Below are 27,951 nucleotides of genomic sequence, written 5' to 3' on the forward strand. Positions count from 1 at the left end.
GTGTTTATTGTTCATCCTGAGACGCACCGAGTCCCTGCACAGCGTCTGCCTCCACGTCACAGACACAGGCAGGGGGGCTGCATAGTCAGAACATGCGGACCTTCCTTCCTCCTCCTGAGAATACGTGTCTCCTAGGAACGTCAGACCTGCCGCAGTCGGTGGCTATAATGACGGAGCACAGTATTGGGGTCTGTAGGGCGTCAGAAGTCGCTCTTACGACAGGCACTGTCAGCCTGGGACCCTGCAGCGGGCAGAGTTAGGATGTTTGCTCATCTGCGAGGGTGCCTGTGAGGATTCACTGAATAAAAGGTCGTCTGGTCCAACAGCCCCTGGCCAGCCGGGGAAGGGACAGATGTCATGGGGTAGAGTGACAAGGGACTGTAAGAACATGGCTACCTGTGACCATAAGAACTGTGTTACCTTTTCTCTAACACATCCGAGTTTTAACCCACACCATGGGGTCACGTCGTTCCCCTCTCCGAGTCCCATTCAGGACAGCAGCCCACCCACCCTGTGCTTCTTCCTTCTGCTGCAATCTCCCGCCAGCCCCCCTGAATGTGCCCTTGCTGGTCTCTGTCCCAAGGTCTGCTCTAGGACTTCCCACAGAGCACATCCCTAAGGTATGAGCATGATTGAATGAATGCAGCTCTGAGGACAGGTTCAAGTGGGATTAAAAATGTCCCAGCATGGGGGGCAAAGTTGCAGGCGGGCCCCACAGTGGTTCCCAAGGACGCCCAGGTCCTGCCCCCTCCCCACACCTCTTATTGTTTAGTTGCTCCATACAGATGAGCCCCATGGGTGTGCAGACTCCTCCCCACCCTGCTCTGCAAGGGTCAGCGTCCTGCTCCTTCTACGTCCTCCTCTGTGAAGGGCTCTGTCCCCTCAGTGAGCGGCTGGTCACACTCAGCACCCAGAGCAACTTCCCTCCTCAGGGCCCTCCACGGGGACAGGTCCACTTCGCTTTCAGATCCAGGCCCTGTGGCCTCTGCTCCGCAGTGGTCCCCACGCTCTCCTCGGCAGGATTCTGTGGTACTTCCGCTGGACCACCGCCCATGGAGGAGGCCTGATTCAGGGATGCTCACACCAGAAGTGCCCCAGTGTGGTCCCTGCAGGGGTGACCCTCCTGTGTTGGAAAGAAGGGAGTCAAGTAAGCAGGGAAAGGTGAGGTGTTGGAGTGGCTTAAAGAGACCAGCAGGGGACGCTGTGAGACTGTGCCTGGTCTGTTCTTACAGGGGACAGCAGGGCTGGCCCTTTGCTTCCTGGGAGGACTGAGCAGGTGTGTCCTCTCTGGGAGTGCCTGAGTCCCCTGCACATGGGCCTGTGTGTGGTTCCAGCAGAGGCTTCCCCCAACCCCACCCACAGGGGAAACCAGCAGAACAGGCTGGCTGTGTGGGCAAGGGCCTCAGACTTGTCAGTGCCCCTCGGGGACAAGCTCTGGGTGGGGACACATTTGCATGAGCAGCCCCTCGTCTGTGAGCAGGGAGGGGATAAGAGAGGCCTGGGCAGCCCAGCCCCAGCTCTGTGGCCTGAGAACGGTCTGTGCTCACCATGGCCTGGACCCCTCTGCTCCTCGCGATCCTCTCTCACTGTGCAGGTAGGGACGGGCCTCAGAGACCAACCCAGAAAGACTGCACCCTGACCCTTCTGTTCACTACCATGTGTCTGTGTTTGCAGGTTCCCTCTCCCAGGCTGTGGTGACACAGCCGCCCTCCCTCTCTGCATCTCTGGGAGCCACAGCCAGACTCACCTGCACCCTCAGCAGTGACATAAGTGTTGGTGGTAAAACTATGTACTGGTACCAGCAGAAGCCAGGGAGCCCTCCCCGGTATCTGCTGTACTATGACTCAGACTCAAGCAAGCACCAGGGCTCCGGGGTCCCCAGCCGCTTCTCTGGATCCAAAGACACCTCGGCCAATGCAGGGCTCCTGACCATCTCAGGGCTGCAGCCTGAGGATGAAGCTGACTATTACTGTGAGATCTGGCACAGTGGTGCTCACCACAGTGACTCACACAGATGGGGAAGTGGGACAAAAACCTCAGCCTAACACAGTTTGGTTCATGACAATTCAACGTTATAAAGTAACCTGTATACATGCGAAGTCTACTTGGAAGTACCTTTGTTTCATTGTGAGGATACTCTCAACATTCTATTCTGTATTCCTTAAGTCTCAGAAACACAAAAATGAAGAAAACAAATTATTCATTTTCATAGAATTGTAGCCCTCCATCCGTGTACAATACAACCAGAGTCTGAGGAACCTCCTTGTCCCTTGAAGTAAGGGAACAGCCCTTCGTGCCTTTCTCCTTGGTCACAGCCCAGGACCGTCCCAGCAGGGGCCAGTCCCTCACCACACGGATCTGCACCGGGAGGGCTCAGAGCAGAGACTGTCCCCTTCCCACCCTGCCCTGAGCTCCGGGCAGGCTGAGGGCCAATGTGTCTCAGGGCCTGGAAACTCGGACGTGAGATGCTGGGTGAAGACTCAGGTGCAGGAGGAATTCCAGGGGCAGGCTCACCTGTGAGCCCTGCTGGGGCCCTGAGTTCAGTTGTGAAGTCGAGGATGGGGCGGTTAACGGGCAAAGGCAGGGCAGGGGAAGAGAAAACCTGTTTTTCTGTGTCCCAAGGTGGTGGGGGAGGCCCCACAGCAGCTGGGGAAATGCTGAGCCTGTTGCTGCAGGGCACGTGGGAGAAGTGGGACCGTGGATGAGGTGCTCTCACGGTTGCCACCACGCAGAACCATGGGAACATTCGTGAGTGGTTTTCCTGAGCCCACAGGCCCTGACTGTCCCCTCTCCTCTCAGATGTGATTAGAACTTTCCAGCACTTCAGGGTGTGGGCCGGGCCGTGGGCCAGCAGGAGCAGGACATCCCCGGGGTGTGCCTGGCTCACTGCCCCTGGGAAGCTCTTGTGAGCCCAGATCCACCATCCCTTCTCCTGCACAGGGAGCAGTGAACCTACAGGTCCTCCGGCCTCCCAGGGAGATCTCTGACCTTGTGACTTAGGACAGAGGTCAGTGACCCTGAGGGGCTCAGCATCTTCTCTGGCTCCTTGGTGGTGCTCACGACCTCCTTGCCCACCTCTGGGCTCCAGCCCAATCAGCAGTCTGATTATCACTGTCACAGGACTCAGTACAACCTAATGCCACCAGGGCTGCTGTTACCTGGGGAAGGGAGGGAAACACCTGCCCAGCTCTCCCCGGTGACCCATCACTGCCCTGTCCCCAACTGTGACCAACAGTACGTTGCACACGTGCGCCCCCTGATGGTGACTATGTGGGCCCTTGAGAAATGAACCTTGAGCCCATCCTGCATTAATAGCACTAAGTGAGAAGTGGGAGGCAGGGGAGTTGGGACTGAGTTGCCCTGGACTGTCCCTGGTGTGGTGACAGGAGAGGGCCCAGCGGGGAGCTGAGCGCCCACCCCCGCTGCCGCCCAGGAGCTCACTCATCCGGCGGCGGGCTTGTCTCTCACTCCACTGGCTGGGCACCCGCTGGGGACAGTCTCTGCTTCACTGTGCCCAGGAAGGGGAGAGCAGCACAGAGCTGGCCTTGCAGTCAGCTCCGCCTTTGCTGGGGCCAGTGGCAACCGAACGTGCCCCCTGACCTGGTGCCGCTCCGAACAGGGGTCACTGGGTGAAAGAGAGTAGAGGGGACCCAGAGGACCCCAATGTGTTTTCCAAAATGTCCAGACCTCAGAAAAAAGCACCTGGCGTCTCACACAGACCCAGAGAAAAGACGCGCCGCTGACAGTAACACAGACGTGAGACGGACGACGGTAATGACAGACGTGTTCAGGCGGCATTGTCAGGTACATTTGATGGGAAACCACGAGCATTAGGAAATGAGAGAAACTCGGAATCGAAACGGAAGTCATGAAAACAAAACAAATGGGGACTGTGGAACTGATAGAACAATAGTTGAAATAAAAAGAGAAAATTATCTACAGGGAGTCAAGATCAGGTAATACTTTGTGTATTTGTTTGTTTACTTACTTATTTACTTATTTATTTTACTTTTTGACAGAAAAGAAGGGCCTATATTGATAATTCCTTCTGTAGTTCCCACCACCATGAGTAAGCTAGAGGACGTCAGCAGGGGGCGCTGTGGGTCTTCGCAGAGCTTCAAAGCCTGAAACAAATTCAAATGGTTCTAGTTGAATGGCCCTGACCCATGGTCACTTGTGTGAGTTAGCGGGGACAGCAGGTGCTTCCTCTCAAGGGACAGACTCAGAGCTCACAGATTCCTCCTGAGAATGAGGGTTCAAACTGGACTGAGGACTGTGAATAGGATGGTGCTGTGAGCTCATATTTGCATGACATCCCACCAATGGGGGACACACCCCTCACCCAGGGAGCTGAGGAGGAGATAAAGGGACACCCAGAGAGCAGCCCCAGCCTGAGGCCAGGGGACCTTGGACGGTGTCCACCATGACTTGGACTCCTGTCCTCCTGGTGCTTCCCTCACCCTGTGCCCTGTTCCTAGCCCACCTCACCCACGCCAGAGACCACTGCTGGGGCCCGGGGGTGTGGAACCTGTCAAACATGCCCCGGAAAGTGGAATCCATCTGCGGCGCAGTCCAGGAGGAGCTGTAACTGCTCAGTTAGAACGAAGGGCTGGAGCCCAGCACATTTCCTGCAGAAGGGTTCCGTCCAGCGGTGTTCCCCCAGGAATCAGGGGAAACCGTCCTTTTGTTTATTAGCAAAGTTTGCTCTTCAGGAAATATTTTATTGCAGTGTATGTATTGCATTTAAAATATTTTTAAAATAGAAGGTTTGGGGAAGCATTATTCTTTCCAAATGTGGGCCATTAAATTGGTTACTCCAAGAAGATCTGTGAAATCACAACCCCCATTATTTCAAAGGGTGTTTTTATTTAAAAATATCATCTTGCAGGTGTAATTAGTTACTATGAGGCCATGTGAGGTAGGGTGGCCTCCTAGTGGGGCATGACTAGTGTCCATGGAAGACCACAGTGATGACGGGGAGAGGAAGGAGATTGCCGTGTGAAGGCGCAGACAGGGGCTGGAGCTGTGCAGCTGCAGGCCGAGGAACCCCAGACACGTCAGGAAAACCTCCGTTAGCTGTGGAGGCTCGTGGAAGGGTCCCCTGCAGGTGTCAGAGGGACAGGTGCCCGCCATCCAGGACGCAGACTTCTAGCCTCCGGGGGCACAAGACAGCACGTTTCTGTGAATGTGAGCCACCGAGCAGTGGCCCATTGAAGTGGCATCTCCAGGAAACCAGAGCGTCGAACAATTACCGTCACCGTGTTCCCCAGCCTCGTGCACACGTTACAGAACCTCCATTCGCAATTTTCCCACACTATCGTCAAATTTGTGCTCACATATTTACCTTTTATCAACTACTCTTTCATTGAAGCTTAACGTCTCCTGTCTCAAACCTACAGAAACATATAACAATTGCTACCATTATTTTGATTGTAGGAAGTAATGCAAATTGTGGCCATTGTATCGGTCCGACTGTTTGCTAGTGTCCTTATGTGGAGACCATCGTGGCATTATCAGCACCCTCCGTCATCTGTCTGTGTTCTGTGAGGTAAGGGGCGACGCCTCCCACTCTCAGGGGGAAGGCTGGGGAAGTCTGTCTGGGTGCGAGGGGCTGGCAGGGGAAGCAGGACGAGAGTTTGCTGGCTGAGCGCGGGGAGAGGAGAGACTGAGGAGGGGAAGCGCTGCCCAGCACAAGCCCTGCGGGGCCTTCGTGTGTGCGAGGCCAGAGCCCCCCCGACTTCACTCTGCACAGGGAGCTTCTGGGGCCTGGGCAGCGCAGATTCCGAATCGGCGGGTCTGCGGTGGGGATGAAAGCTCCCTTCTCCAAAAGTATCTACATACATGTTTAAAAATCATTAAACTGACCGGATTGGTATCAAGTAGGAAGGGAAGGCAAAGGTAGTTAGAAACCGAGGAGAAGTCTGGAGGAGGAGAATCAAGTCGCCTGATGAAAGAAGACACCCGGGTTCTATTCATAAAGCCCCCAAAGCAGAGTGCTGTCAGCCTGGGAGAGAGCCCACGCCACTTGGAGAACACGAGCAAGCACAGAAGGACGCTCACCACAGACCTCCCCGTACCTGCTCTGTGAGTCCCGAGAGCCGAGTAGTGAGGGCCCCGCGGCAGGTGACAAACCTGCCTTCGTTAGCAGCCTGGGCCGTGGCTGCATGGCCGAACTGTCCGTGTTCTCGGCTCCTGTGTGTCTGTATCACGTGCAGCTCGTGCAGGAGGCGCCATTGCCCGGAGTTTCCTTATAAAGTGGGGTGAAGTCTGGGTGATTCTAGGTGAAGGGGCCCGAACAGAAAACAGACTGGAAGGAGGAAACAGCCAGCCCCTGAGGGGGGCCTGGCTCTGTAGTTGGGCAGGGAGTGGGCGGAGGACAAGGCGGTCATGAGGACAGGGTCTCAGTCAGTCACCTGCTACCTGGTCACGGGCGTGATGGGCCTGGGTGGGGCAGCGGGGGCTCTGAGGTTTTCTGGTGGGCGGTCTGTGTGGGCTCTCAGCTGGGAAACCAGGCATGCGGTGACTGGTGTCTGTGCTCACTGGGCCCCTGGGGAGCCTCAGGTGAGGCCCAGCCCAGGTCCACCCCTCCCAGGTGTGAACCAAGACACTGGGGGGCACACAGGGCCTTGGGAGGAATTTCACTGGCCAGAGGATGGAGTGAATTTGCATAAAGAACCCTTTCTATTGTGTCTCAGGGGATAAGAGGGACCAGCAGGGTGTCAGCCTCAGCAGAGCACTGGGGCATCCCCACCATGGCCTGGACCCCACTCTCCCTCCTCATCTTCCTCCTTCACTGCACAGGTCAGGATGTCCTGACACCCCACCTCCCTGGACTCCCTCTCCCCACACGCTGAAAGTGTCCTTCTGTCTCGTTGTTCCTCCAGGACATAATGGGTGTCTGTGTTTCTGCAGGTTCCTTCTCCCAGCCTGTGCTGACTCAGCCGCCGTCCATCTCTGTGTCTCCGGGAGCAATAGCTGCCCTCACCTGCACCCTGAGCAGTGGCTTTGTTGTTGGTTCCTACTATATGTTCTGGTTCCAGCAGAAGCCAGGGAGCCCTCCCCGGTACCTCCTGGGTTATAAATCAGACTCAGAGAAGCACCAGGGCTCCGGGGTCCCCAGCCGCTTCTCTGGATCCAAACATGCCTCAGCCAATGCAGGGCTCCTGCTCATCTCGGGGCTGCAGCCTGAGGATCAGGCTGACTACTATTGCGGTGCATGGGACAGCAGCGGTGACACTTACACGATGCTCCAGAGTCACGGGGAAGTGAGACTGAAACCTCCCTGTGCTCTTTCTGCCTGTGGCTGTCACCCCTAAGGTGCCTGGGATCAGGTCTGAGGGCGGCATTTGTTGTCGCTTCTTCAGTTGGCAACTCTTTTCCTAGGGCCTGTGGATGTGCAATTTTTTCCTTATTGTCTGTAGTTACAAATCTTGTTAATCCATTGTTAGTGTGTTTTCAGCCTGCTCACACAATAAATGTTTTTCAGAGATCACGTAAGGTGTGTCCTACAGAAGATAGAACAGTCTCTACTCTTCTCCATGTGGACCAAAATTCCAGGACCACTTACCAGTGAGACTTAGAGTGATTAGTAAAATCATCCAAAATCACGAACACTGTATTGCATTCCTCAGGTGGGTCACAAGACCTGGAAGGATTGAGACGTGAGCCCTGCAGGGGGCGCTGTGGGGTTGTCCTAAGCGGAGGAGTTCAAATTCATGCTGGGATACACATTGGATGTTCCAGGGATGAGATAAAAGTGAATTTTTACCTGAAGGACTTATAAATCTGTTCTTAATTACCACTGAAACCAAACTATGCCAGCTGTGTATTTTCAGCTGTCTGTCTGCTTCCTCTCAGCCCCGGAAGCTGTGCTGTGAGGGAGAGTGTAAAGGGTGGAAAAAAGCACCTACATGGGAGACGGTTATGTGGGTGGGTTTGGGCCCCAGGGTGGGCGGGGACATGGGCCAACCAGGCCTCATCAATAGACTGGTCTTCAGTTTGGAATTGGCAGAATAAGTAAGAGTAGCATGGATGTATGGGGTGGGGCCCAGAATGTCCTAATAACAAGTAAGAATGCAAAGGAAAAGATATGGATCATTCGGATCAATGAGGGAAGTTGCTGTGGGCCGGGCATTTGGTTAGTGACGCAGGAAGGGCACCAGGAAAGTGGGGGTGACATGCTCACTCTCCACCTGCAGTGAGAATAAAATGAGGGGGACAGAAGGTCAGCCTCTCCTGCCCTGGAGACAGCTACAGTGCTGGGATCCTTGGTGCAGGCTGGTAGCAACGGGTTCCTGGTGTGGCCCCCAAACTGTGATGCTCAGAAGTTCTCAGCCCTCAGGGGTCCCCACTCGGTTCTCTGGCTCCAGGGCCAGCAGCACGGCCTCTCTGCCCATCACCGGCCTGCAGCCCGAGGATGCGGCTGAATATGACCATTGAACTGCGATGGTAGCAACACGGCTGTCAAAGGAGCACTGAAGCTCAGGGACAGTGATCAGTATGGTGACCCTGACATCCCCGGGGCCCTGTTGGAGCCTCCCTCACTGTCCACAGTGCTTCTGTGCTCACTCAACACACCTTCTCCTGAATCTACTGTGTGTCAGACTTGTATTCCTCTCATGTACAGGTTGTTAGCATGATTATGTCTTTAGTCCCTAATCTACTACATTCCTGTGGTTGTGTGTGTGTGTGTGTTTGTGTGTGTGCACATACTTACTTTTTTATCCAGTCCCACTCCACTCTCACCGACTCCACGAGTGCATATTGTACCCCTGTGACGGCCTGACGTCTCCTCTGAAGAAGGCACGGGGCACATCAGCTCTCTGTGTTGCATAGGAGTCACCTGTCCGTGGCTGTGGGGACCTGGCTGCGTCCTGGGAGGGAAGTGCTGTGACCGTCTCATGAGGATGCTGTCAGCGGGGCGAGCACCAGGAGAGCAGATCTCACTTCAGAATGATTCTGGTCTCTTCCTGGAAACGCCCCCTCTGACTGGTTATAAGTGGAGCACAGGTCCCATTGCAGGTGAGGACGGGACAATTGATGAAGTTTATGGCAGTGGGATGACATGGTGGGAAGTAAAGTGTGAGGAGAGAGAGAGGAGCCAGTCACCCCAGGCCCTGAAATAGAGGGTGTGCAGGGGTCTCCATGCCCTCGGCCCCTCCATTCTCTGAGTGGAGGACACGTTCACTCTGAGGGCTCAGGCACCTGTATGGTCCCAACAATGTAATTCTCTAAGTGGCAGGAGGAGCAGGAGGAAGTCCGCATGCAGAGGAGGTCACCCCTTAGAGGAAGGAGTGAGGTGCGGGGACACCTGCGGCACAGGGAGGAGCCCGGGGGACGAGGAGCCCCTGCCCAGTGTGGGTGGGCGGGGTGCCGGGCAGGACTGAAGTCCAAGCCTCACTCTCTCTCTGCTAAGCTCCTCTGAGTGTCATCTCCCCAAATCCTGAATCCCGGGTAAATACATGGCTTGTCATGTTAAAAAAAATAACTTGAATGGGAAAGAGAATCTATTCATGCTGACACTGAGCTCACTCAGATGAGGAAATGTTGTGACTGGTATATTTTGAGAACAATCCCAACATCCATTTGATGAGCAATCATAAGCCTGCTTGTTTCAAATGGGCAAAAAGAAAAACTCAGAGTTGAAATAATATCATGAAAACAAACCCAATGGAAATGGAAGAATTGAAAAACACAATAGTTGACATAAAAAAGACTTCAATCTCACATTTACCTTGCTACAAAAACAAGACAATCAGTAAGAGAACACAGGTAGGTAGAGATTTATGACAGAGACAAATGTTAGGTCACCCATGACAAAACCCTAACAAGAAACACGAGACACAGGTACACAGGACTCCACCAACTAAGGTCAAAAGGCCACTTCTGAAATGGATAAGCATGCTACATTTCTGCTGGTAAGTGTGAAGCCTTCAACAGCCATTATTGTTGCCCATCACTTAATCACATCAGATCTGTGAAAACTGTGCGTGCATCAGGTGACTTGAGATGTGTGCTGAATAGGCCTCCTCTGCATGTCACGTGCTCCCTGCATGTGCTCCTGGCAAATTTTCTGAGCAGCCATTATGCCCCTTCCAACCAGAAGAGTGGCCCCCTCTATTGTGACATGGGACATGAAAGTCTCTGTGCATTTACTTTTGCAGTATCATCACTGGGGGGAATCGAAATTAATTTTTCTTTTAGGTAGAAGTTTGCATCTCCCACAGTTGAGGATTTCTGGGAGTGAGATGCACCAGGAACCAGTACAGTGCATGGGAGTCACAGCATCTGGGAACCAGACCCTGGATGTGTGAATGAATAGAGCCAGTGACCTGCTGAGCTGCAGAAACCAGCTGGGCTCTCAGGGTTTTGCTTCAGGGAGACATGTGTGCTGTCTGACCATCAGGGGGCGCTGTGGGGCTGCCCTGTTCAGCTTACCCAGGAGCTCATTAAGGACTATTTATTAACAGGAGCTTTGGCCTGGGGGCTGGACCCAGTGTTTAATGATGGGGACTCTGCAGCTGTGCCCTCTCAGGACTTATATGGTCCCCAGAGCTGGGAACTTATGTTGTTTCACAAGTGGTTCCCCAGCAGGATTCACTCAGGTGATGAAGCCCACTTTACCACTTGGTAAAGGAATCTGGTGTCTCCCTCCGTATTTCCAGGGCTTGCCCACGGAACCCACATCTGTGACCCTGGAGGGAAAATTCCCAAGATCTTCCTCTCAAATCACATTTCACTTCCAGAGCTGTCTATGCCTGTCGCTGGATCGAGTGACGTGCCCTGTGACGGACCAGGTGTGTGAAGCCTGGTCTGGGGGGCGATGGGCAGGGTCGGGACAGCTGATGTGCATGGTGGGAATGTGGCGAGCTGGAACCTGTGGTCCACGGGACTCTGGCCCCTCATGGCCTTTGCAGGACCCACAGCACAATGGTCCATTTGTGCCACCCTGTGTCCACGTATCAGAGGTGGTTCCATGGAACAGGGTCGTCTGAGGCCTCAGAAAAAGCTAAAGTAGGACAGAGAATTGAATAAAGGGCTGTGAGTGACTCAGTGTTCCTTCAGGGCTGAAGAGATAGGACAAAGACCTGTCTCTCTTCATGTATATACACACACCCATGTATACACACACATACACACACAGAAACACACATATATACACACCCCCCCCCACACACACACACAATCTCAAGAAGTAACAAATGTACATCACACATATACATATGTACAAACACACGTTTATACATAATCTCAAGGAAGAAATTTTAAGGGATTGTTTCACATGGTTGGAGACACTGGCGAACCCCAAACCCTCCGTGAGGGCTGGCCGGTCGGAGGCCTGGGGAGATGAGGACATGCGTGGTTTGGCTCTGAGGCCATCTGCCGGCAGTGCTCCATCTTCCTGGGGAAGGTCCGTCTTGGCTGTATCCGCCCTTCCACTGACTGGCCGAGGCCCTCTCACATTGTAGACGGTAATCTGCGTTCTTCAGCCTAATGGCTGCAGGAGTAACACCCTTCAGACATGTTCACAGAAACCAGCAGAGGAAAGTTCGGTGTGGAAGCTGACAGAGCATTAAGCGCCCCAGGCCCTCCCTCTCCTCTGGCTGTGGAACGGGACTGCGGGTGGGAGGCTGCTGGGCCTGGGCTCCGGGGCTAAGGGACAGGGATTCAGGCCGCCTGCCCCACGTGAGGGACTCCCCTTCCCTGACATCACACACGACGCAGGTGAAGCTCCCGATGCTCACGCCCAGGCAGGCGTCCCGCCCAGCGCGGCCCCCTCCCTGCAGTGTGGTCCCTGCCCTGTGCACTCAGGTCCCTGCATCTGTCCCTGCTCACCCAGCCTCCTTCAGGGCCTGGGGCCCAGGAAGAGGCAGCGGCTCTGGGTGCCAGGGTGCGGCATTGGTACGTGGGCCCTGGTGATGCCTCATGAAAACTCCGGGCCCACTGAAGCAACCACATCCTTGGCTTGTTGGTGCTGTGCTAGGTGTCCGTGTCACCTACAGCAGATGCCCCTGCCGACAGCTGGGGGATGTGCTGAACATTCCGACCAGCACACCCCAGTGTCCCCGTCCTCCTCCCGGGCCCCAGCCCCAGGGGAATGTGGGTCCACCTCCGGGGCTCCCACAGCCTTTCTCCCCTGAGCAGCGCTAAGCAGAGGGGCAACGCTTACCATGACTGTTGCATTTGGGGAACAGTTTATCATTTTATCAAGTGAGAACTTGAGAAAGGGTTTGTAACTCATTGCTTACATCTTCCCACCCCCACCTCACACAGGGCTTCCTCTGAGTTTGTGAGGGGTTTGAGCTCCCTCACCGGCGACTCTCTCCTTTCAGAAATCCCTCGGTCACGAAGCTCACCTCCCAGCCTCTCTGCCAATCCAGGCCTCTGTGCTGTGACTCCTCCAGTGAACTGAGCGGTGGGCAAAGTGAGCCCCGTTCCACAAGCCTCAGCTCCTCTGTGTGTTGTATCGTTCAGGCTCCTGGTTCCGGGCTGTGCTGGCACATGCGCCCACCGTGCGGGGCCAGGTCTCAGGAACAAGTCACCTATAGCAGCACCGCAGAGGTGGACAGTGTGGCCTGGGGACAGCAGCAGCCCTGGAGTGGGCGACCTGGGACATCTGTCTCAGAGCCACCGTTTCAACCAAGACCAGCATTTCCAGTGCTTTACTATGGGTATTGGAACACAGTTTCCATCAGTATTTATCATCACTGAATTTTTAAACCTTACTGAGGTGACTTGTATATCCAATAACATACTTGTAGGTAAGTTGGGTAAACTGTGGTAATGAAATCCTATGGCAGCAATACAGGTTTTGCCTAGATATTTCTGCATGTTTGCTCTCTTTACTCTTAGAGACGTGCCACACACAATGCCATAGGGCAAGGTCCCGGCCAACTGTCCACTGTGAGAGTGAGAGCTGACGCCCAGGAAGGATGGCTGCTCACTGCGTGTAGGGACCGAGGGTCCCCTGCAGGTGGGATAATGACAAAGGGTCACACAGTGTCCCACACTAGGGATGAGCAGGGGCTTTCTCCCCACAGCTACCCAGTCCCTAGAGAGAAGGGGCCCTTTCTCCTCAGTTCTGCCGGGGACCCACAGGGAAGGAGACCTCTTACACCAGGTAGCAACAAACCCGTGTCTTACACAGAAGGGGACATGCCTGCCCGCCTTGGGCTGGTCACTGCTCTGGACTTGATACTGGTCTAAGGGTTTATGTAAGAGACACCGCGTCATTCCTGAGCACGGACACTGACAACCCGGGGAGGTGTGGAGAAGCTCACCCTGAGGACTGTGAGGACAACACTGATGTTCCCCGGAGTGATGGGAAGTCCACAAGATGGGACACTTGGCCTGGCCCTAAGGGAGTTTTCAGTGGACAGAAGTGGAAGTCAGATGCTGTGTCTGAGAGGTTCTGGTCCCCACAGACAACGGCGAGTCTGGGGCTGGGCACTAGATGGCACTCGGGTGTTGTTCCTGAGGGAACTGGGGTGATTTGAGCTGGAACCAGCCTCCTGGCAATGCCCAGAGACCTGGGCTCAGTTGTGGCTTAGAGCTGTGACTTCCCTAATGCACAGGTCTCACACTGCCCCACCCCTGCAGACACCCATGGCATCCTCAAGCCAAGGCACTTGGTGTGGGCCCAGGGAGGAATCAAACAGCTGAGAAGGGGGTGGGGAGCAGTTCTCATTTGCATGAGTGGGCCCTCCCTCTGTCAGAGTATGAAGAGGGGAAGGCAGAGGTCTGGAGGAGCTCTGCTTCAGCTGTGGGACCACAGAAGGCAGGACTCAGGGATGGTCTCCATCATGGCCTTGTCCCCTCTCCTGCTCAGCCTCCTGGCTCACTGCACAGGTGACTGCATATGGGGGCAGGGGATGGACCCTGAGAATACTCATGCTGTACTTTTTTCTCTGTCTCTAGATCCAGAATCACCATCTCTGTGTGTCTCTCTTCCCCAGGTTCCTGGGCCCAGTCTGTGCTGACTCAGCCGCCCTCAGTTTCAGGGAACCCAGGACAGACCGTCACCATCTCCTGCACTGGAAGCAGCTCCAACATTGGGGATAATTCTGTGCAATGGTACCAACAGCTCCCAGGAAAGGCCCCCAAAGTATTCATATATTATGATAGCATTCAAGAGTATGGAATCCCTGATCGATTCTCTGGCTCCAAGTCTGGCAGCTCAGCCACCCTGACCATCACTGGGCTCCAGGCTGAGGATGAGGCCTATTATCACTGCCAGACCTATGATGACAATCTCAATGCTCGCACAGTGCTGCAGGCCTGTGGGGAAGTGAGACAAGAACCCCTGTGTCATCTGGGAGCTGGGTGAACACTGCAGCTGCTGCTGCTCAGGCTGAGCCTGTGCCCTGTGACTTCTGCTCATTCTCTGGCTGTTGTCCTGGGCCCAGGTTCCCCCAGGGACGCTGGGAGGGAAAGTTGCTTCTCTCCCTTCTGTCTTTAATGTCACTCACAGCAGCACTTTCCCAGACTAAGGGTATAAACAAATCTGAAAGGCCAACTCCCTCCAGCTAGGCACAGTTGACTTTCAGACTGGTTTGTATTTACTATTTTGTGTAATGGTAACAAAAATGTGACATTGTGTTGGATTCCTGACCCTACCTTGGAGCCTGAAGACTGTGTGTGCTGTGCATGAGGGATGAGTCAGCTGTTTGCATCTCACATTCTAATGTCCTTCAGTGTACTCACTGCTGACCTGCAGTTTTGTCTTGTGATTTCAGTACAAAATATGACCACTGACAAGTATAAAATTATGACAGACGGTGGTTTCCAGAGGTCTGGGATGAAGGTGGTGGCCAAGTGGGTAAAGGCAGTGAAATGGACCAACTCCCAGTTGTGAAATAAGTGGGTCTGGGGACGTCGTGGACAGCACGGGGCCTAGGGCAGAGATGCGGGATCGTGTGTGTGTGGATGCAGCTAAACCAGCAGAACCCAAACATTCGCAGCTCAAGTAATAATAAAAATTGTTACCATGTGTAGTGATAGAAGTTAGTAGATTCATTTTGGTGATGAATTTGCAATATTTATCAACATAGAGTGATGATGTTGTGCAGCTGAAAGGAATATAATATTGTATATCAAGTATACCTCAATTAAAACGTTACAGTAAATAAAATGAAATTATAAAAACAAATCAGAATTTCTGTTCAGAGAAACACCTGCATGTGAAAGTTTAAAGTATCTTTATCAACAGTCTCCCCAACCTGAGAGCAACCACCAGGCCGTGCGTGGGTGTGTATTACAGCTGTGTGTGGGCTCACCCCAAGCTGGGAGCAGCACTGGGGTCCTCCAACAAGGGGCTTCCTTTTAAAAGGTGATGCCATTTTTAACATGATTCTAATGATGTCACATTTTGGAAGGGTCAAAACTCTTGAGAGAGTATGAGTATCTGTTGTAAATTTTTCTATATGAAAACAAAGAAGGAGCAACTCAATTATTCTACATGACAATGTAATGTCACCTAAATGGCACTATGACCTTGTGAAATGCACTCAGAACTCTACAGCACAATGACAGAACCTTAATGTGTGCACATGACATGCAGATTAGGAGGCTGAGGAGCCCCTGGTGGCATGCAGAAGGTGACAAGAGCCCATCAGTTCCCACTGTGAAGGCACGAGCCACTCCCCTCGGGGTGGGGGGAGGAAATCTATTGACCAAGGTAGCTGTGACAGTGATGGCACCTGTCACACCCACAGCAAAAGAAACTGCAAAGAAAACTGTGCTCCAGGTGATAAACTGGGTTCCCGGGGGGATACAGGTAACAATGGAGGTGTGGCTGTGCTGTGCACTGTTGTTACATAATCACGTGGGTGGGTGGGCACGGGTGGGAGGCAGACTGCTCACCCCAGTGATGGGAATTGACACTTATCACCAGGAGGAGGAGGCGTGATGCTCCCGCCAGTGACCTGTTAGAGTTGCCGATACAAGAATGAAGTCAGGTTTGGTTCATGGGCAGGTACAATTGCAGTTGGAAATATTTACAAATGTGCCTGTTCCTGCACTAGTTTACTCTAAACATTTTATTGTTCTGTCCACTGACTGAAATTGCATATGATGGTGCCCAGTGTGATGATGAGTCTGCCTTTCCCCAGATATTGGCTTTTATAACATTCTAAAAAAAATAACGATGGCTTCTTAGGAGAAATGACTTTAGAGAGAGAGGCAGGAAGGGGGTGGGAGAGAGACAGGGAGAAAGAGAAGGAGAGAGACAGTGAGAGACACACACACAGATGTGGATGTTGTTGTTCCACTTGTTTGTGCATTCACTGGTTGCTTCCTGTATGTGCCCTGAGCACAGGTGCAACCCACAGCCTCGCCTTATCAAGACATGTAACCCACTGAGCTTCCTGGCCAGGGCCTGATTTATGCTATAACTACAAATTTGTACCTTTGAATTTCTCATTTCAGTCCCACCCACCTCAGCCTCTGGCAACCACCAATCTGTTCTCTGTATTTTTTGTTTATTATTTTTTGTTGTTGTTGTTGTTTTGTTTTTGTTGTTGTCTCAGATTACACATATAAGTGAGATCATGGTGTCTGTCCTTCTGTTTGACTTATTTACATGGCATAATGTCCCCAAGTTTTTGTTCATGTTGCGTCAGATGACAAGATTCCATTTCTCTCAAAGGCTCATTTGTACACTGATTTAACATTATATATTATGTATGCCATGATCTTTAGCCATTCACCCATCAACAGATACTTAGGTGATTTCCACATGTTGGCTGTTGTATAACAATGCTGTTCTGGGTCTGGGATTGCACATGTCTTTTAGAGATGTTTTAGTTTTCTTCAGATAAATACCCATAAGTGGAATTCTGGATCATAAAGTCTTTCTGGTTTTAGGAATGAAGCCCAAGGAACCATGTGTAACCTGCTGAGCTGCAGAGACCAGCAGGGCTCTTGGGGATTCAGGCCATGGTGAGGAGTGTGGGATGCAACCTGCAGGGGGCGCTGTGGGACTGTCCTGTGGCCTCTACTCAGCTTCTCAGCTAGGACCCTTTACTCAATGGAGCCTGGGGCTGGGAGAGGACCGGAACTCACTGATTGTTACTCTGCAGATGGGTCTTTTGTGCCCTGGCAGATCCTCTGAACAAAGACCTTAGAGCTCTTTCAGCAGGTGTTTCCTTCCCGTGCTTTTACTTTCTTTAATTAAAGTTTTTCCATTACCATGCAGTCCCCCTTAATCACCCCTCCCTCCACAATCACCCTACTATTGTCCTTGACCATGAGTCCTGTTTCCTTTTTGCTCAGTCCCTCCACCCTCTGACCCTCCCCCCTTAGCTGTCACCCTGGTCTCTATCTAAGAGTCTGTCTCTATTTTCCTTTTGAGTTCAGGGTGTTCATTGGATTCCACATGTGAGTGAAATCATAAGGTATTTGTCTTTCTCTAACTGGCTTATTCGATGCAGCATAATATTTTCCAGGTCCATCCATACTGTTGTAAAGGGTAAAATTTTCTTGTTTTTTCACTGCTGAGCAGTATTCCATTGTATAAATGTCCCACAGTTGTTTTATCCACTCATCTGCTGATGGACACCTAGGCTGCTGCCATATCTTGGTGAGTGTAAGTAATGGGGCAATGGACATAGGGGTGCTTATGTTCTTTAAATTAGTGTTTGAGGTTCATTCAGATGCCCTGCAAGGACATGCTACCCTGAATGCACCCGACCTTGTCTGATCCCTGTGATTCTTCAGGAGTGAAGGAAACTTCCATCCTCCACTGTCTGAGGTGTGAGCCGAGCTCCAGCACCAGGGCTCAGGGAGGTGCTGGGCAGCCCCTGGATGGACACACATTTGCATAGAAAGCCCCTCCTGTGGCAGAGAGGGGGAGAAAAGGAGGCCTGGAAAGCCCAGCCCCACTGTGGGCTCAGGGGCTGTGTGCACCATGGCCTGGACTCCTCTCCTCCTCGTGGTCCTCTCTCACTGCTCAGGTAGGGACAGGCATTGGGGACTTGGGCTTAGTTTTGAAGTTTATTCCCTTCCTGCTTCATCTCTTGAGAAAATTGCCCTGGTTCTGCCTCATCACTGACATGTGTCTGTTTCTGCAGGTTCCCTCTCCCAGCCTGTGCTGACTCAACTGCCCTCCTTCTCTGCATCTCCGGGAGCAACAGCCAGACTCACCTGAACCTTCAGCAGTAGCTTCACTGTTATAGGATACAGGAGATACTGGTACCAGCAGGAGCCAGGAAGCTCTCCTGGGTTTCTGCTTAACTACTACATAGACTCAAACAAGCACCAGGGCTCCGGGGTCCCCAGCCGCTTCTCTGGATCCAAAGACACCTCGGCCAATGCAGGGCTCCTGACCATCTCTGGGTTGCAGCCTGAAGACGAGGCCGACTATTCCTGTGCTACAGATCATGGCAGTGGGAGCAGCTACAGTTACTCACAGCAGCTCAGATGACGAGGAAGTGAAACAGAAACCCCTGGGCCCACAGAATTTGGCTTTGAGCTTCCCTTTGGTGATGGCCCCTACAGGGGAGGCTTCTCTGTACAACACCTGTCCTTGAGGAGGAAAGCATCGCCCACAGCTTAGGGCTGTCACCTAAGCCAGCACGGGGCATCCCAGGAACACCCATGGGGGATCACAGAGCCCGAGGTCACAGGTCCACAGTGTCTAGAGTAAATTAACAACAAGAAATATTTTTAAAACTAAAAACTCAGTTTTATCCTCCAGGTCTAACTCATTTACTGCTCAAGTAGAAAACTTCACTTCTGATGCTCATGGCCATGAAACGTGAGGGAATTCATCACAGCAAGAGATTCTCTCAGACATCAGCTGTATTTTCTGTGATTTACCTCAGTGGTAACACTATCTGCCTGGAGCCCGTGTGAGATGCACAGGTCAGGGCTCCATCCCACAGGACTGTCCCCACTCAGATGCCAATCACCAACAGGACGTCTGCAGACTGCCCCCAGTTTCTGTGGGATTTGGCTGCATCGCGAGGTTCCCATGGTCCTGACTTCGGGTGTGATTAGTTTGCTAGAGCATCTCGTGGAACTCAGGGGAGCACTTTCTCTACCACATTGTTAGGGAGTGGGGTAAAGGATAGAGTGGAAGAGGCAGATGAAGAGGTGTGTGGGTAACGAGGTCTGGGAAGGTCCTGAGCACAAAAGTGACCGTCCCTGTGAAGCTGGCATGTGTCACCTTCCTGCTGTGGATTTGTTGGTCAAACCAGAAGCTCCACAAGCTCATACATTGGGGAATTGTGTGGGGTTTTCACATCATAGACATGGTTAATTATTAACTGGTCTCTCTGCTCTCCAATGTTGTGAAGAGAGTGGGAGTGGAGCTGAAAATTCCAACCTTCTGATCAGGGTTGGTCTCTATGGTGACCAAACCCCATCCAGGAGCTCACCCAGAGTCACCATGTCAGGGAAATGGTCACTCGTGCCACCCAGGGCTTTACAAGTGTTTCAGGATTTCTGCTTCAGGAATTAGGGCAGGAATACGCACACACACATACACACACATTGCATTATGATTTAATATAATTGCACAAAGTGTTGAAGTGACCACTCCTCTGGATTTCTAAGAGGAGGGTTAGGCACGCCTCCACACTCAGGTCTGCACTGTTTGTTCCATTGGAGCCGTGCAGAGAGTGTTAGAACATCATGGACCCATGTAGAATTTCATGCAGCACCTCATATTAGGTGAAATGAAGGCAATCTTAAAAGCTCTGTGGCAAGTCCTCCTACTGATGCTTAATGCCTTTTTCTATGGGCAACTTTGGGTTAGACTGTACTGGGTGGTTAAGCTATAACATTCTGGTCACTGAGAAATATAGGCCCTGGCTCCTACTCCCCCACCAAAAAAGGGGGTGAACTTATAATCACTTTGGTGACAACCAAAAATTCCCATCACTTCAGAAGCCTCAACTTTGTTTATTATAAGGTTTGTGCTTCCCAGGAAACAAGAACAATAGTAACAGCGGGTTTGACTAGTACAGTTACACTATTATTTTATTAATTCAAAGATATATTTTAAAAGATGCAGATATGGCCTTTTATAGGGATATTATACCTGAACTTGACACCAAGCTCACCAATTTGAGGTTTCAGGCGTATCCCAAGGAGTTTCCCAACACGCATTAGAAACAGCAGCATAAAAACATTTTCGCACAGCAACTCCCAGCTCAGCTCTATGACTTACCCTCCCAGGGGCAGGGTGTGGGTATCTTGCAGAGTCTCAGTTCCCAATGAAGAGTGTTACAAAGGGCTGTGTATTCATATGGAGCATCACATGCAAACTTTTTTTGTTAGTTTATTTTGGTTTGTTTGCCTGTTCTAATTTTAAGGAAGCTTTTGTTCAAAAGATGTCTCAGTTATGGCCACGGCTCTGTCAGAGCTGCTAGTCTTGTACGTCTTCCCTAAAGTCAAAATCTTCAGCATCAGTCCTTTTTGTATGTTGTGCATGCGAAGATGGTCAGCCAGGACTCAGGGGGTTGATGGGGAATTGGTGCTTTGCTGCCCCCTAGAGTCAGGTATGCGAGGTCCATGCAGTGAAGAGGCCTGGAGCCCTTCCAACCCTAACCTTCCAGTAGGGAAGCTCCTCCTGCTCCTCCTCAAGGTCCCTGGGAACCAGACAGACCTGCCACCTTGCTCCCAGCGCAGCCCCTCCTGTCCATGTCTGTCTGTGTTTGTGACTCTGCTGTCACTCCCATCCCCCTCCTTGAATCGGAGAGGCTCTTTCCTGGATCCGAGGGTCTAAGAAAGCCCCCTAACATGCTTACAGCCAGGTAAACCATCACAGGTACCATCACCTGCTGACAGCAGAGAACTGTCCAGAAGATGTGGAGAGAGAAGGAAGCTGCCTGAGGTGGGAGAGGCCCAGAGGAGATGTGACTTAGGGATCCGTGCATCCAGGCCTCAGCCCAGGGTGGGAGCTCATTCTGGACAGGCCCTGCCCCCTCAGACCATCTTCCAAGAATTCTTCTCTTCTCACCCGGGGAGCTCACACCCAGGGGCCCCGCTGACGTGGAGTCTGGGGGAGCCCCATGGTCCTGGAGCTGGTGCTGAGGTGTGAGCAGCTGTGCCTGCCCCCAGGGGCCAGCAGGGCCCCTGTTCACGTGCCCGGGGTGGAACCCAGCAGCTGCGGCCTCTGGGACATAAAGTCCCTGAGGGTTCCTTTCTTCTCACTGGCTCCTTTGACTTCTTCATCTGTGGATCAGGAGAGACATGTCTTAAACCCTGGCTCGTGTGGTAACCCAGGAGTAAAGGAGGGGACGCATTATCACTGCAAATGAGAAAAACACTGTGTGCGCTAGAAATAGAACTGCTAACATTTAAAGATGAAAACGCAGTTCCACCAGGAAATGTGTATAAAATCTCAAGCTGGTAAAACGTTCTGAGCTGGAACAGCAGAAGAAAAACCGGAGACTAATCCACTGTGCTTTACCAGGTTGTAAATATTGTGCTCTTTGACAGACAATGTGGACAGAATGGCCACCTCAGCCACAGACCATTTGCAAGTCATATATCTGATTTAAAGAAAAAGAAATTATGTAGATCACTTAGTGCTGAAGAGTTTATTTCAAAAGAAGCCCCACTGAGTATAACATGAAGATGGGAAACAAGCACGGGGAGAAATGCTCGGCCTCACAAGGCGTCAGTGACGTGCGGATGAAGCCACAGGAGACGGCGCCACACTCCTGAGAGCGTCTGAATGTCGCGTGGTTGATCCTGCCGGGTGGGAAGCAGCACAGGTCCCGCTCTCAGGCCCCGCTGCCGGGAGCAAAAGTTACAGAATCCCTTTACCACACGGTCTGGTCCTTCCTAAAACGTTACAGACGTGCCTCCTAGCACGTCCCACTGCCATGTACTAGAGAGCAAGGCGCACGCACTGCACGTGCTCACCCTGGGGCCTCACAAGCACTCAGAGCAGCTGTCCTTCCAGTCTCCGCAAACCGGAAATGACCCCGATCTCTCCGTGGGTGGGTGTTGAAAGGCCCGGTGCATCATCCACAGACTGGGCACTGTTAGTAATGAAAACACATGGATGTATGATGTAGCCTGGGTTCAGTTTCAAAGTTCCAGATGAAATAAAAAGACAGGGCATAGTATATTATTTCAAATGTATATAATGCTAAAATAGGACATTGAATGTTTGTGGGGAAAATGCCCATCACTTCGCACCTTGGAACTGGGGAGAGAGTTCGAAAAAGAAAGGAATTTCACAGGATATGGATACGTTTGTGAGGTTGACAGGTACATTCATTCTCTTGATAAATTGGTTGTGATTTCTCAAGTTTACATAAGTGCCAAATTTATGAAATGGTGCACATTAAATATGTGCAGTTGATTGCCTCTCAAATATACCTCCCTAAGCAGTCGTGCATATTTGACGATTATTCACTAGGACAGAGAAGGTTCTTTGCAACCTGGATCCCCTGTGCTCCCTCGTCCAGCCAGTGCATTGCCCTCCGACACTGCGATGCTCAGTCTGCAGGCTCTGCCTCAGTGCCTCACGTTCCCACTTGTCTGAGTATTTGCCAAGCCAGGTACACCGTCTCACAAACCTGCCCGTCTTCTCGAAATGCTTTGTTCTCCAGGATGACCCCACTGTGCAGTGTAAGCCCTGATCCCAACCCCCTCCCTGGGGCCCTGGTTGAACTGGCAGCTAAAGATTAGCTCCCAGAGCCCTCTACACTCTCCCTCCTACAGCTCTGGATGCATGTGAAGGTGGTTCTTATTTCCGCATCTCCTTCCCCTCGTTCTCCAGGAGACCCATGACTAGAAAAGGTGGTTTGTTTCTATCAGAGAACTGGGAGGTAGCACGTGTGTGCCCATGGACTTCAGTGGACCGACAGTGACCAGGTGTTTCCATCCCCAGATGAATTCTGAGCAGTGAGAGCAGGGGTACTGTGGGTCCAGGGGGATGCGACAGTGGATGCCTCCCACTATGGCTTGGGGCCTGTGGTTACTGATGGGACCCTGCAGCTGCATCCCCACTGGGCTGGGCAGAACCTGCTGCTCACTGGTCTGGGTAAGGTCCCAGCAGCTGCTTCCACCCTGGACCCTCCCAGGGGGAAACCCAGTCTCACCCATCAGCTCCCTGTCCAACCAGCTAGGCTCAGAGGTGGCTGGTTTTGAGGGTGGAACAGGTTGATCATCATCAGGGGAAACAAATAAGAGTGAACAGCTCCTCCTCTTCCCAGCCAATGGGGGAGATAAAAGAGGCCCGGCCTACCTCAGACCTCATCTGGGGCCCCAGGAAGCTGCCTGCACCATGGCCTGGACCCCTGTCCTGCTCGTGCTTCTCTCCCACTGCACAGGTACGGTGAGTCTTCAGATGCCCAGGGTCACCCACCGATCCTATGTCAGCTCCCAAGGCTTATCTCCCTAAGTGACTTAAACTTTATGCCGACCCCAGGAGCCATGAGTGTCTGTGTGTCTGCAGGTTCCCTCTCCCAGGCTGTGCTGACTCAGCCGCCCTCCCTCTCTGCATCTCTGGGAGCCACAGCCAGACTCACCTGCACCCTCAGAAGTGACATCAGTGTTGGTGGATACAGGATAAACTGGTTCCAGCAGATCCCAGGAAGTCGTACCCGGTATCTGTTGAACTACTACTCAGACTCAGACAAGCACCAGGGCTCCGGGGTCCCCAGCCGCTTCTCTGGATCCAAAGACGCCTCGGCCAATGCAGGGCTCCTGCTCATCTCGGGGCTGCAGCCTGAGGACGAGGCCGACTATTACTGTGCGATCAGGCACGGCAGTGCTTCTCACAGTGACACACACAGATGGGGAAGTGGGACAAAAACCTTGGCCTGCCCAGGGTGACTGTGGGTGGAGGTGAAAGAGGGTGTAGAGGGACAAATCAAAATGAAGAAAACACAATGCGAAATGAACTATGTTTAAAAAACTCAGCTCTCTCAGAGTCTTGTTCAGGATGATTGAATCCTTTAAAGGTCAACTGCATGCACACACACTCTCCTTGGAAGCGTTGCTGATGCACAGTGTGTCTACTGGACGGTCCCCACAGCACAGACTCTGCTCTTCGGGGATCGGGCCAGAGACATTCCTGTCCCTCCGAGGCTCCTGAACTCAGGCGGGCCCCGGAGAACTGCGTCTCTGGGACCAGCGCCCAAGATACGAGGTCCTGGGTGGGGATACAGGCCGGGGAGGGGGACAGAAGACAATCTCACAGTAGATGGGAAGTCATATAAAGAAACCAGATGAAAATGTAGAACCGAAAATGCCATAGATATAATTTAAAAAGTCAACTCTCTGGAGGGAGCAAGAACGTAGAATGACTATTTGTTATTTTATGTATTTTTCTGTTATGTGTTTATAGATTGGTGGTGGAAATCACTCACATCATCATAAATATGCTGAAGACAATGTCAGCAGGGGGCGCTGTGGGTCTTCTCAGGGCTACAGTGGCTGAAACCAACTCCAAGGGTTGTGATTCAATTGTCCTTGGGCTGATGCTCATGGCCCGAGTTAGAGGTGACAGCAGGTGCTTCCTCCAAGTGACCGACTCAGAGCTCAGAGCAGCCCCAGCCTCCTCCTGCAGGTGAAGCTACAAACTGGGCCCAGGACCCAGGTAGGGATGGTGCTGTGAGCTCATTTTGTGTATAGGGCACCACCAAAAATACCCTTCACCAGTGGAGCTGAGGAGGAGATAAAGGGACACCCAGAGAGCAGCTCCAGCCTGAGGCCAGGGGATTTGGAGAGTGTCCACCATGACCTGGACTCCTCTCCTCCTGCTCCCCCTCCTCACCCTCTGTCCAGGTCTGTGGAGGCTTCAGCCTTTGGAAGGATCCCTCTGCCTTTATTCTTCATTGCTGACACATGATTCTATTTATTTCAGGGTCTAATGGTCAGACTGTGTGTCTCAGGAGCCCTCTCAGACTGTGTCCCCAGGAGGGACAGTCACTCTCACCTGTGGCTCTAGCACTGGAGCATTTACCAGCAGTCACTGTTCACACCGGTGCCAGCAGAGGTCTGGCCAAGCACCCAGGACATTCACTGATTTATGATACAAACAAGAAGCAATTCTGGACACTCAGACCCCCACCTTTGACCTCAGGGCCCGTCCTGGGCAACAAAGCTACTCTGACCCTCTTGGGGGCATACCTGGGGGACAAGGTTGAAGAAGTGCCTATGACTCTGTAGTAGTGGCTGACACAGTTACAGTGTGAGAAGAGGTCCCAAGGCACCATCTGCCCTTTGAAAAGCCTGGGCACAAACATGGTCACGGGATACGAAATCACAGTCCCGGCATGTGAACTCGCAGGGCAGCCAGGGTGCCGAGCGTCCACAGACGGCAGGGGAGTTACTGACACAGCCTCTGGTGACTCCGTGGGTCCAAAACCATTTCTCCTGAAGGTCCTGCTCCTTGTTTGCACAATGTCTTCCCAGCACTTGTTGAAAATGGAAGCTTGCACTTGGATGTATCTGGTTTTCCACATTCAGCCTATGGTCAGCGTGTCTCAATCTTCCCCTGATTAGATCAATGTGGGCACAGGGGTAAGGAGGAACCTGCACATCACTGGGACGGTGCCCTGCAAGAGACCGTGCCATGAATTCCGTTTTCATTGTTGCAAGAAAAATGGACCCAAGAAACTGAAAAATATATTAGAAATATGCTGTTCTTTGCCAACCAAAATATTAATGACATTGTTGAAATGTTAGGTGGGTGCCCAGAGGACAGTACTGCAGGGTAGGGAGCAGCAGGCGCAGTTTTGGGAGCTGGAAGGAACCCGCTGTAGTTGAAGCAAAGGAAGGTGAATGGCGGAGGCAGGAGGAGGGGAGCTGGTAGGGGGAGGCAGAGAGATACTCACACCGTGTACTCGAACATGGACACGAAATGGGGAAGCCCCAAAAGGCAGCTGCTGGGTGGAGGTAATGTGAGTGCCCAGTCCACACCGTGTCCTTATTTTATTGGGCACAGGGTAGACCCCCAGCCCCGCCCCAGCAGGAGGAGCTGGGACGGCAGTGGTTAGGCAGGTCAGAGCGGGCGTCTCATGGGCTAAAGATCTGAGAGTGCGGAGAAGCCGGGATGCTGCCTTCAGGGTTGATGCCAACTCAGTCCTGCACATGTTATCATCATCATCATCATCATCACCATCATCATCATCTACCTTCAATTTGTGAAAGATGAGAATGCTCTCCTTTTAAATCTTGTTAACACAGTTCATTTGTGTTTTGTAAGTCACTATTGATGTAATTTTTTAAATAAAACTAAGGAAAAGTTCCCAAACACACAAAATAGATAATAAGACAAGAATCCCCTGTATCTATTAACTAATTTTAATAATGATTCAGTTTATGCGCGACCTTGATTTTGGTCCCCACTGCCATGCATAGAGGGTAGATTATGAATTAAAGGAAATTTATCATGGCTTACCATTTATTTAGTTATTCTTGGTTTCTACTCAGTGTAAGGCACTGACAAGGAAGAGGGAGGTGAGAAGCCTGACAAGTCACAGTGAGTTTATCTTTACTGTGTCTAATCTTTGCCCTTGTGGGCAGGAGAGGGAATGACAGACAGGAAAGCATCAAAGTGTGACTGTGAAATGGTGACCCAGACACCTCGGTCTGGGGATAAGGGCTCTAAAACCCTGGAGGCAGAGCCCGTGACCCAGGACTTGGTAACGAGAACAGGCAACAGTTAAGAACATTAACAACAACAACAACAACAACAAGAACTCAGAGGAGCTTTCGTGAAATCGAGCCCAGAGACTGACAGTGAGATACGAGGTGACGTGTGGGCCTGTCTGCTCTGAGGCTTTCTGGAAGCTTCCTCCCGGCCCGGCTGGCCCACTGTCTTCTGTCTGAGCAGTGTGCCCGGTCTTCCCAGCAACAGGGGATACTCTTACTTCCAGAGGTGCTCCTTCCGCGTGGCGCCCCAGGTCCTCAGCCCCCCAGACATGTCTTCAGAGGCGCCATAGCATCCGCTGGGGGCAGACTCGGCACCAGCACCTGATGGATGCGCTCCCTGCAGACGGGAGCGGGTTCTGAGTTGTGGCCGTTCCTCAGAAGGACACACTCCCCACGGGTGGGAAGGAAAGCACTACATTTGTGGTCACTGCCCATGATTTTGGAGCTGGCCCTTGGCCCTGGGGCAGGAAGGTGAAGTCCATCCTGACCTTCCGTGCAGTCCTTGGCCACCTGTCTGTGCCCTACGCTCACCTACACCCTTGGCGGCTGCCCCCCGTACAGGTCTGGTCAGGGCCAAGGTGGCCACAGACACAGAAGGGCAGGGCTGGGCAGGCCAGCTGCGGCGAATTAGGGATTTCTGAGTGATTGAGAAAACAGATGTGACCCAACATTTTCTTACGCTTTACTGAAATAAGTTTTTTTATTGAGGTATAATTCATATTTTATTGCTAGGTTGTCAACATAACGATTCAATATTTGCAAACACTGAGAAATGATCATTACAGTAAGTGTAGTTGATAGCCTTTACCATACATGGTTGCATTTTTTCTTCTTATGAGGGTAATATTAAGATCTGCTCTCTTGATACTGTGACTTTCAAATATGCTTTTATTAACTGCTGTCACCATGCGGGGAATTGTAGCCCCGTGACTCATGTACCGTATCCCCGCCAGTCCGACCCTGGGCCCGTCCTCACCCGTCTCCCCTCCCCCACGCCCGCCTCCGGCAGCCTCCCACCTCTTCTCTGCAGCTGCGACAGTTCAGCTCATTTCTCAGTCTGGTTCCGCTTTGTTCCCTCGGGCTTCACACGTAAGTGAGGTCGTTTGCTCTTTGGCTTCCTCTCCGATTCCCTTTTTGTAGCATCATGTCCTCAAGGCCCATCCATGTTGTTTCATTGACAAGATGCCATTCCTTTTCATGGGCGAACATTATTCCGTGTACAGTATTTATATAGCATTGTATATTGCTCATAAATAACATTTTACTTATCCGTTCATCCACTTAAGGGTACTTTGGTGGTTTTCATATCTTAGTTATTGTAATAATGCT

General features: G+C 52.1%; 1 long non-coding RNA gene and 1 gene segment (V, D, J or C); one reads left to right on the plus strand and one right to left on the minus strand.

Annotated features, from left to right (window-relative positions):
* Nucleotides 1–1,800: 1,800 nt before the first annotated feature.
* Nucleotides 1,801–23,646, minus strand: LOC118497947. Its single transcript, XR_004900467.1, has 3 exons — nucleotides 23,581–23,646; nucleotides 11,088–11,093; nucleotides 1,801–1,832 (listed from the first exon to the last, which is right to left on the minus strand). It is a non-coding gene; the product is annotated as an uncharacterized LOC118497947 (long non-coding RNA).
* On the plus strand, nucleotides 13,756–14,489 carry LOC114509478. The segment is given in 2 exon segments: nucleotides 13,756–13,848; nucleotides 13,956–14,489. Coding segments are annotated over 2 exon segments (429 nt in total).
* Nucleotides 23,647–27,951: the final 4,305 nt, after the last annotated feature.

The sequence above is a fragment of the Phyllostomus discolor genome, chromosome 13, assembly GCF_004126475.2.
Source record: "Phyllostomus discolor isolate MPI-MPIP mPhyDis1 chromosome 13, mPhyDis1.pri.v3, whole genome shotgun sequence".
Lineage (NCBI taxonomy): Eukaryota > Metazoa > Chordata > Mammalia > Chiroptera > Phyllostomidae > Phyllostomus > Phyllostomus discolor.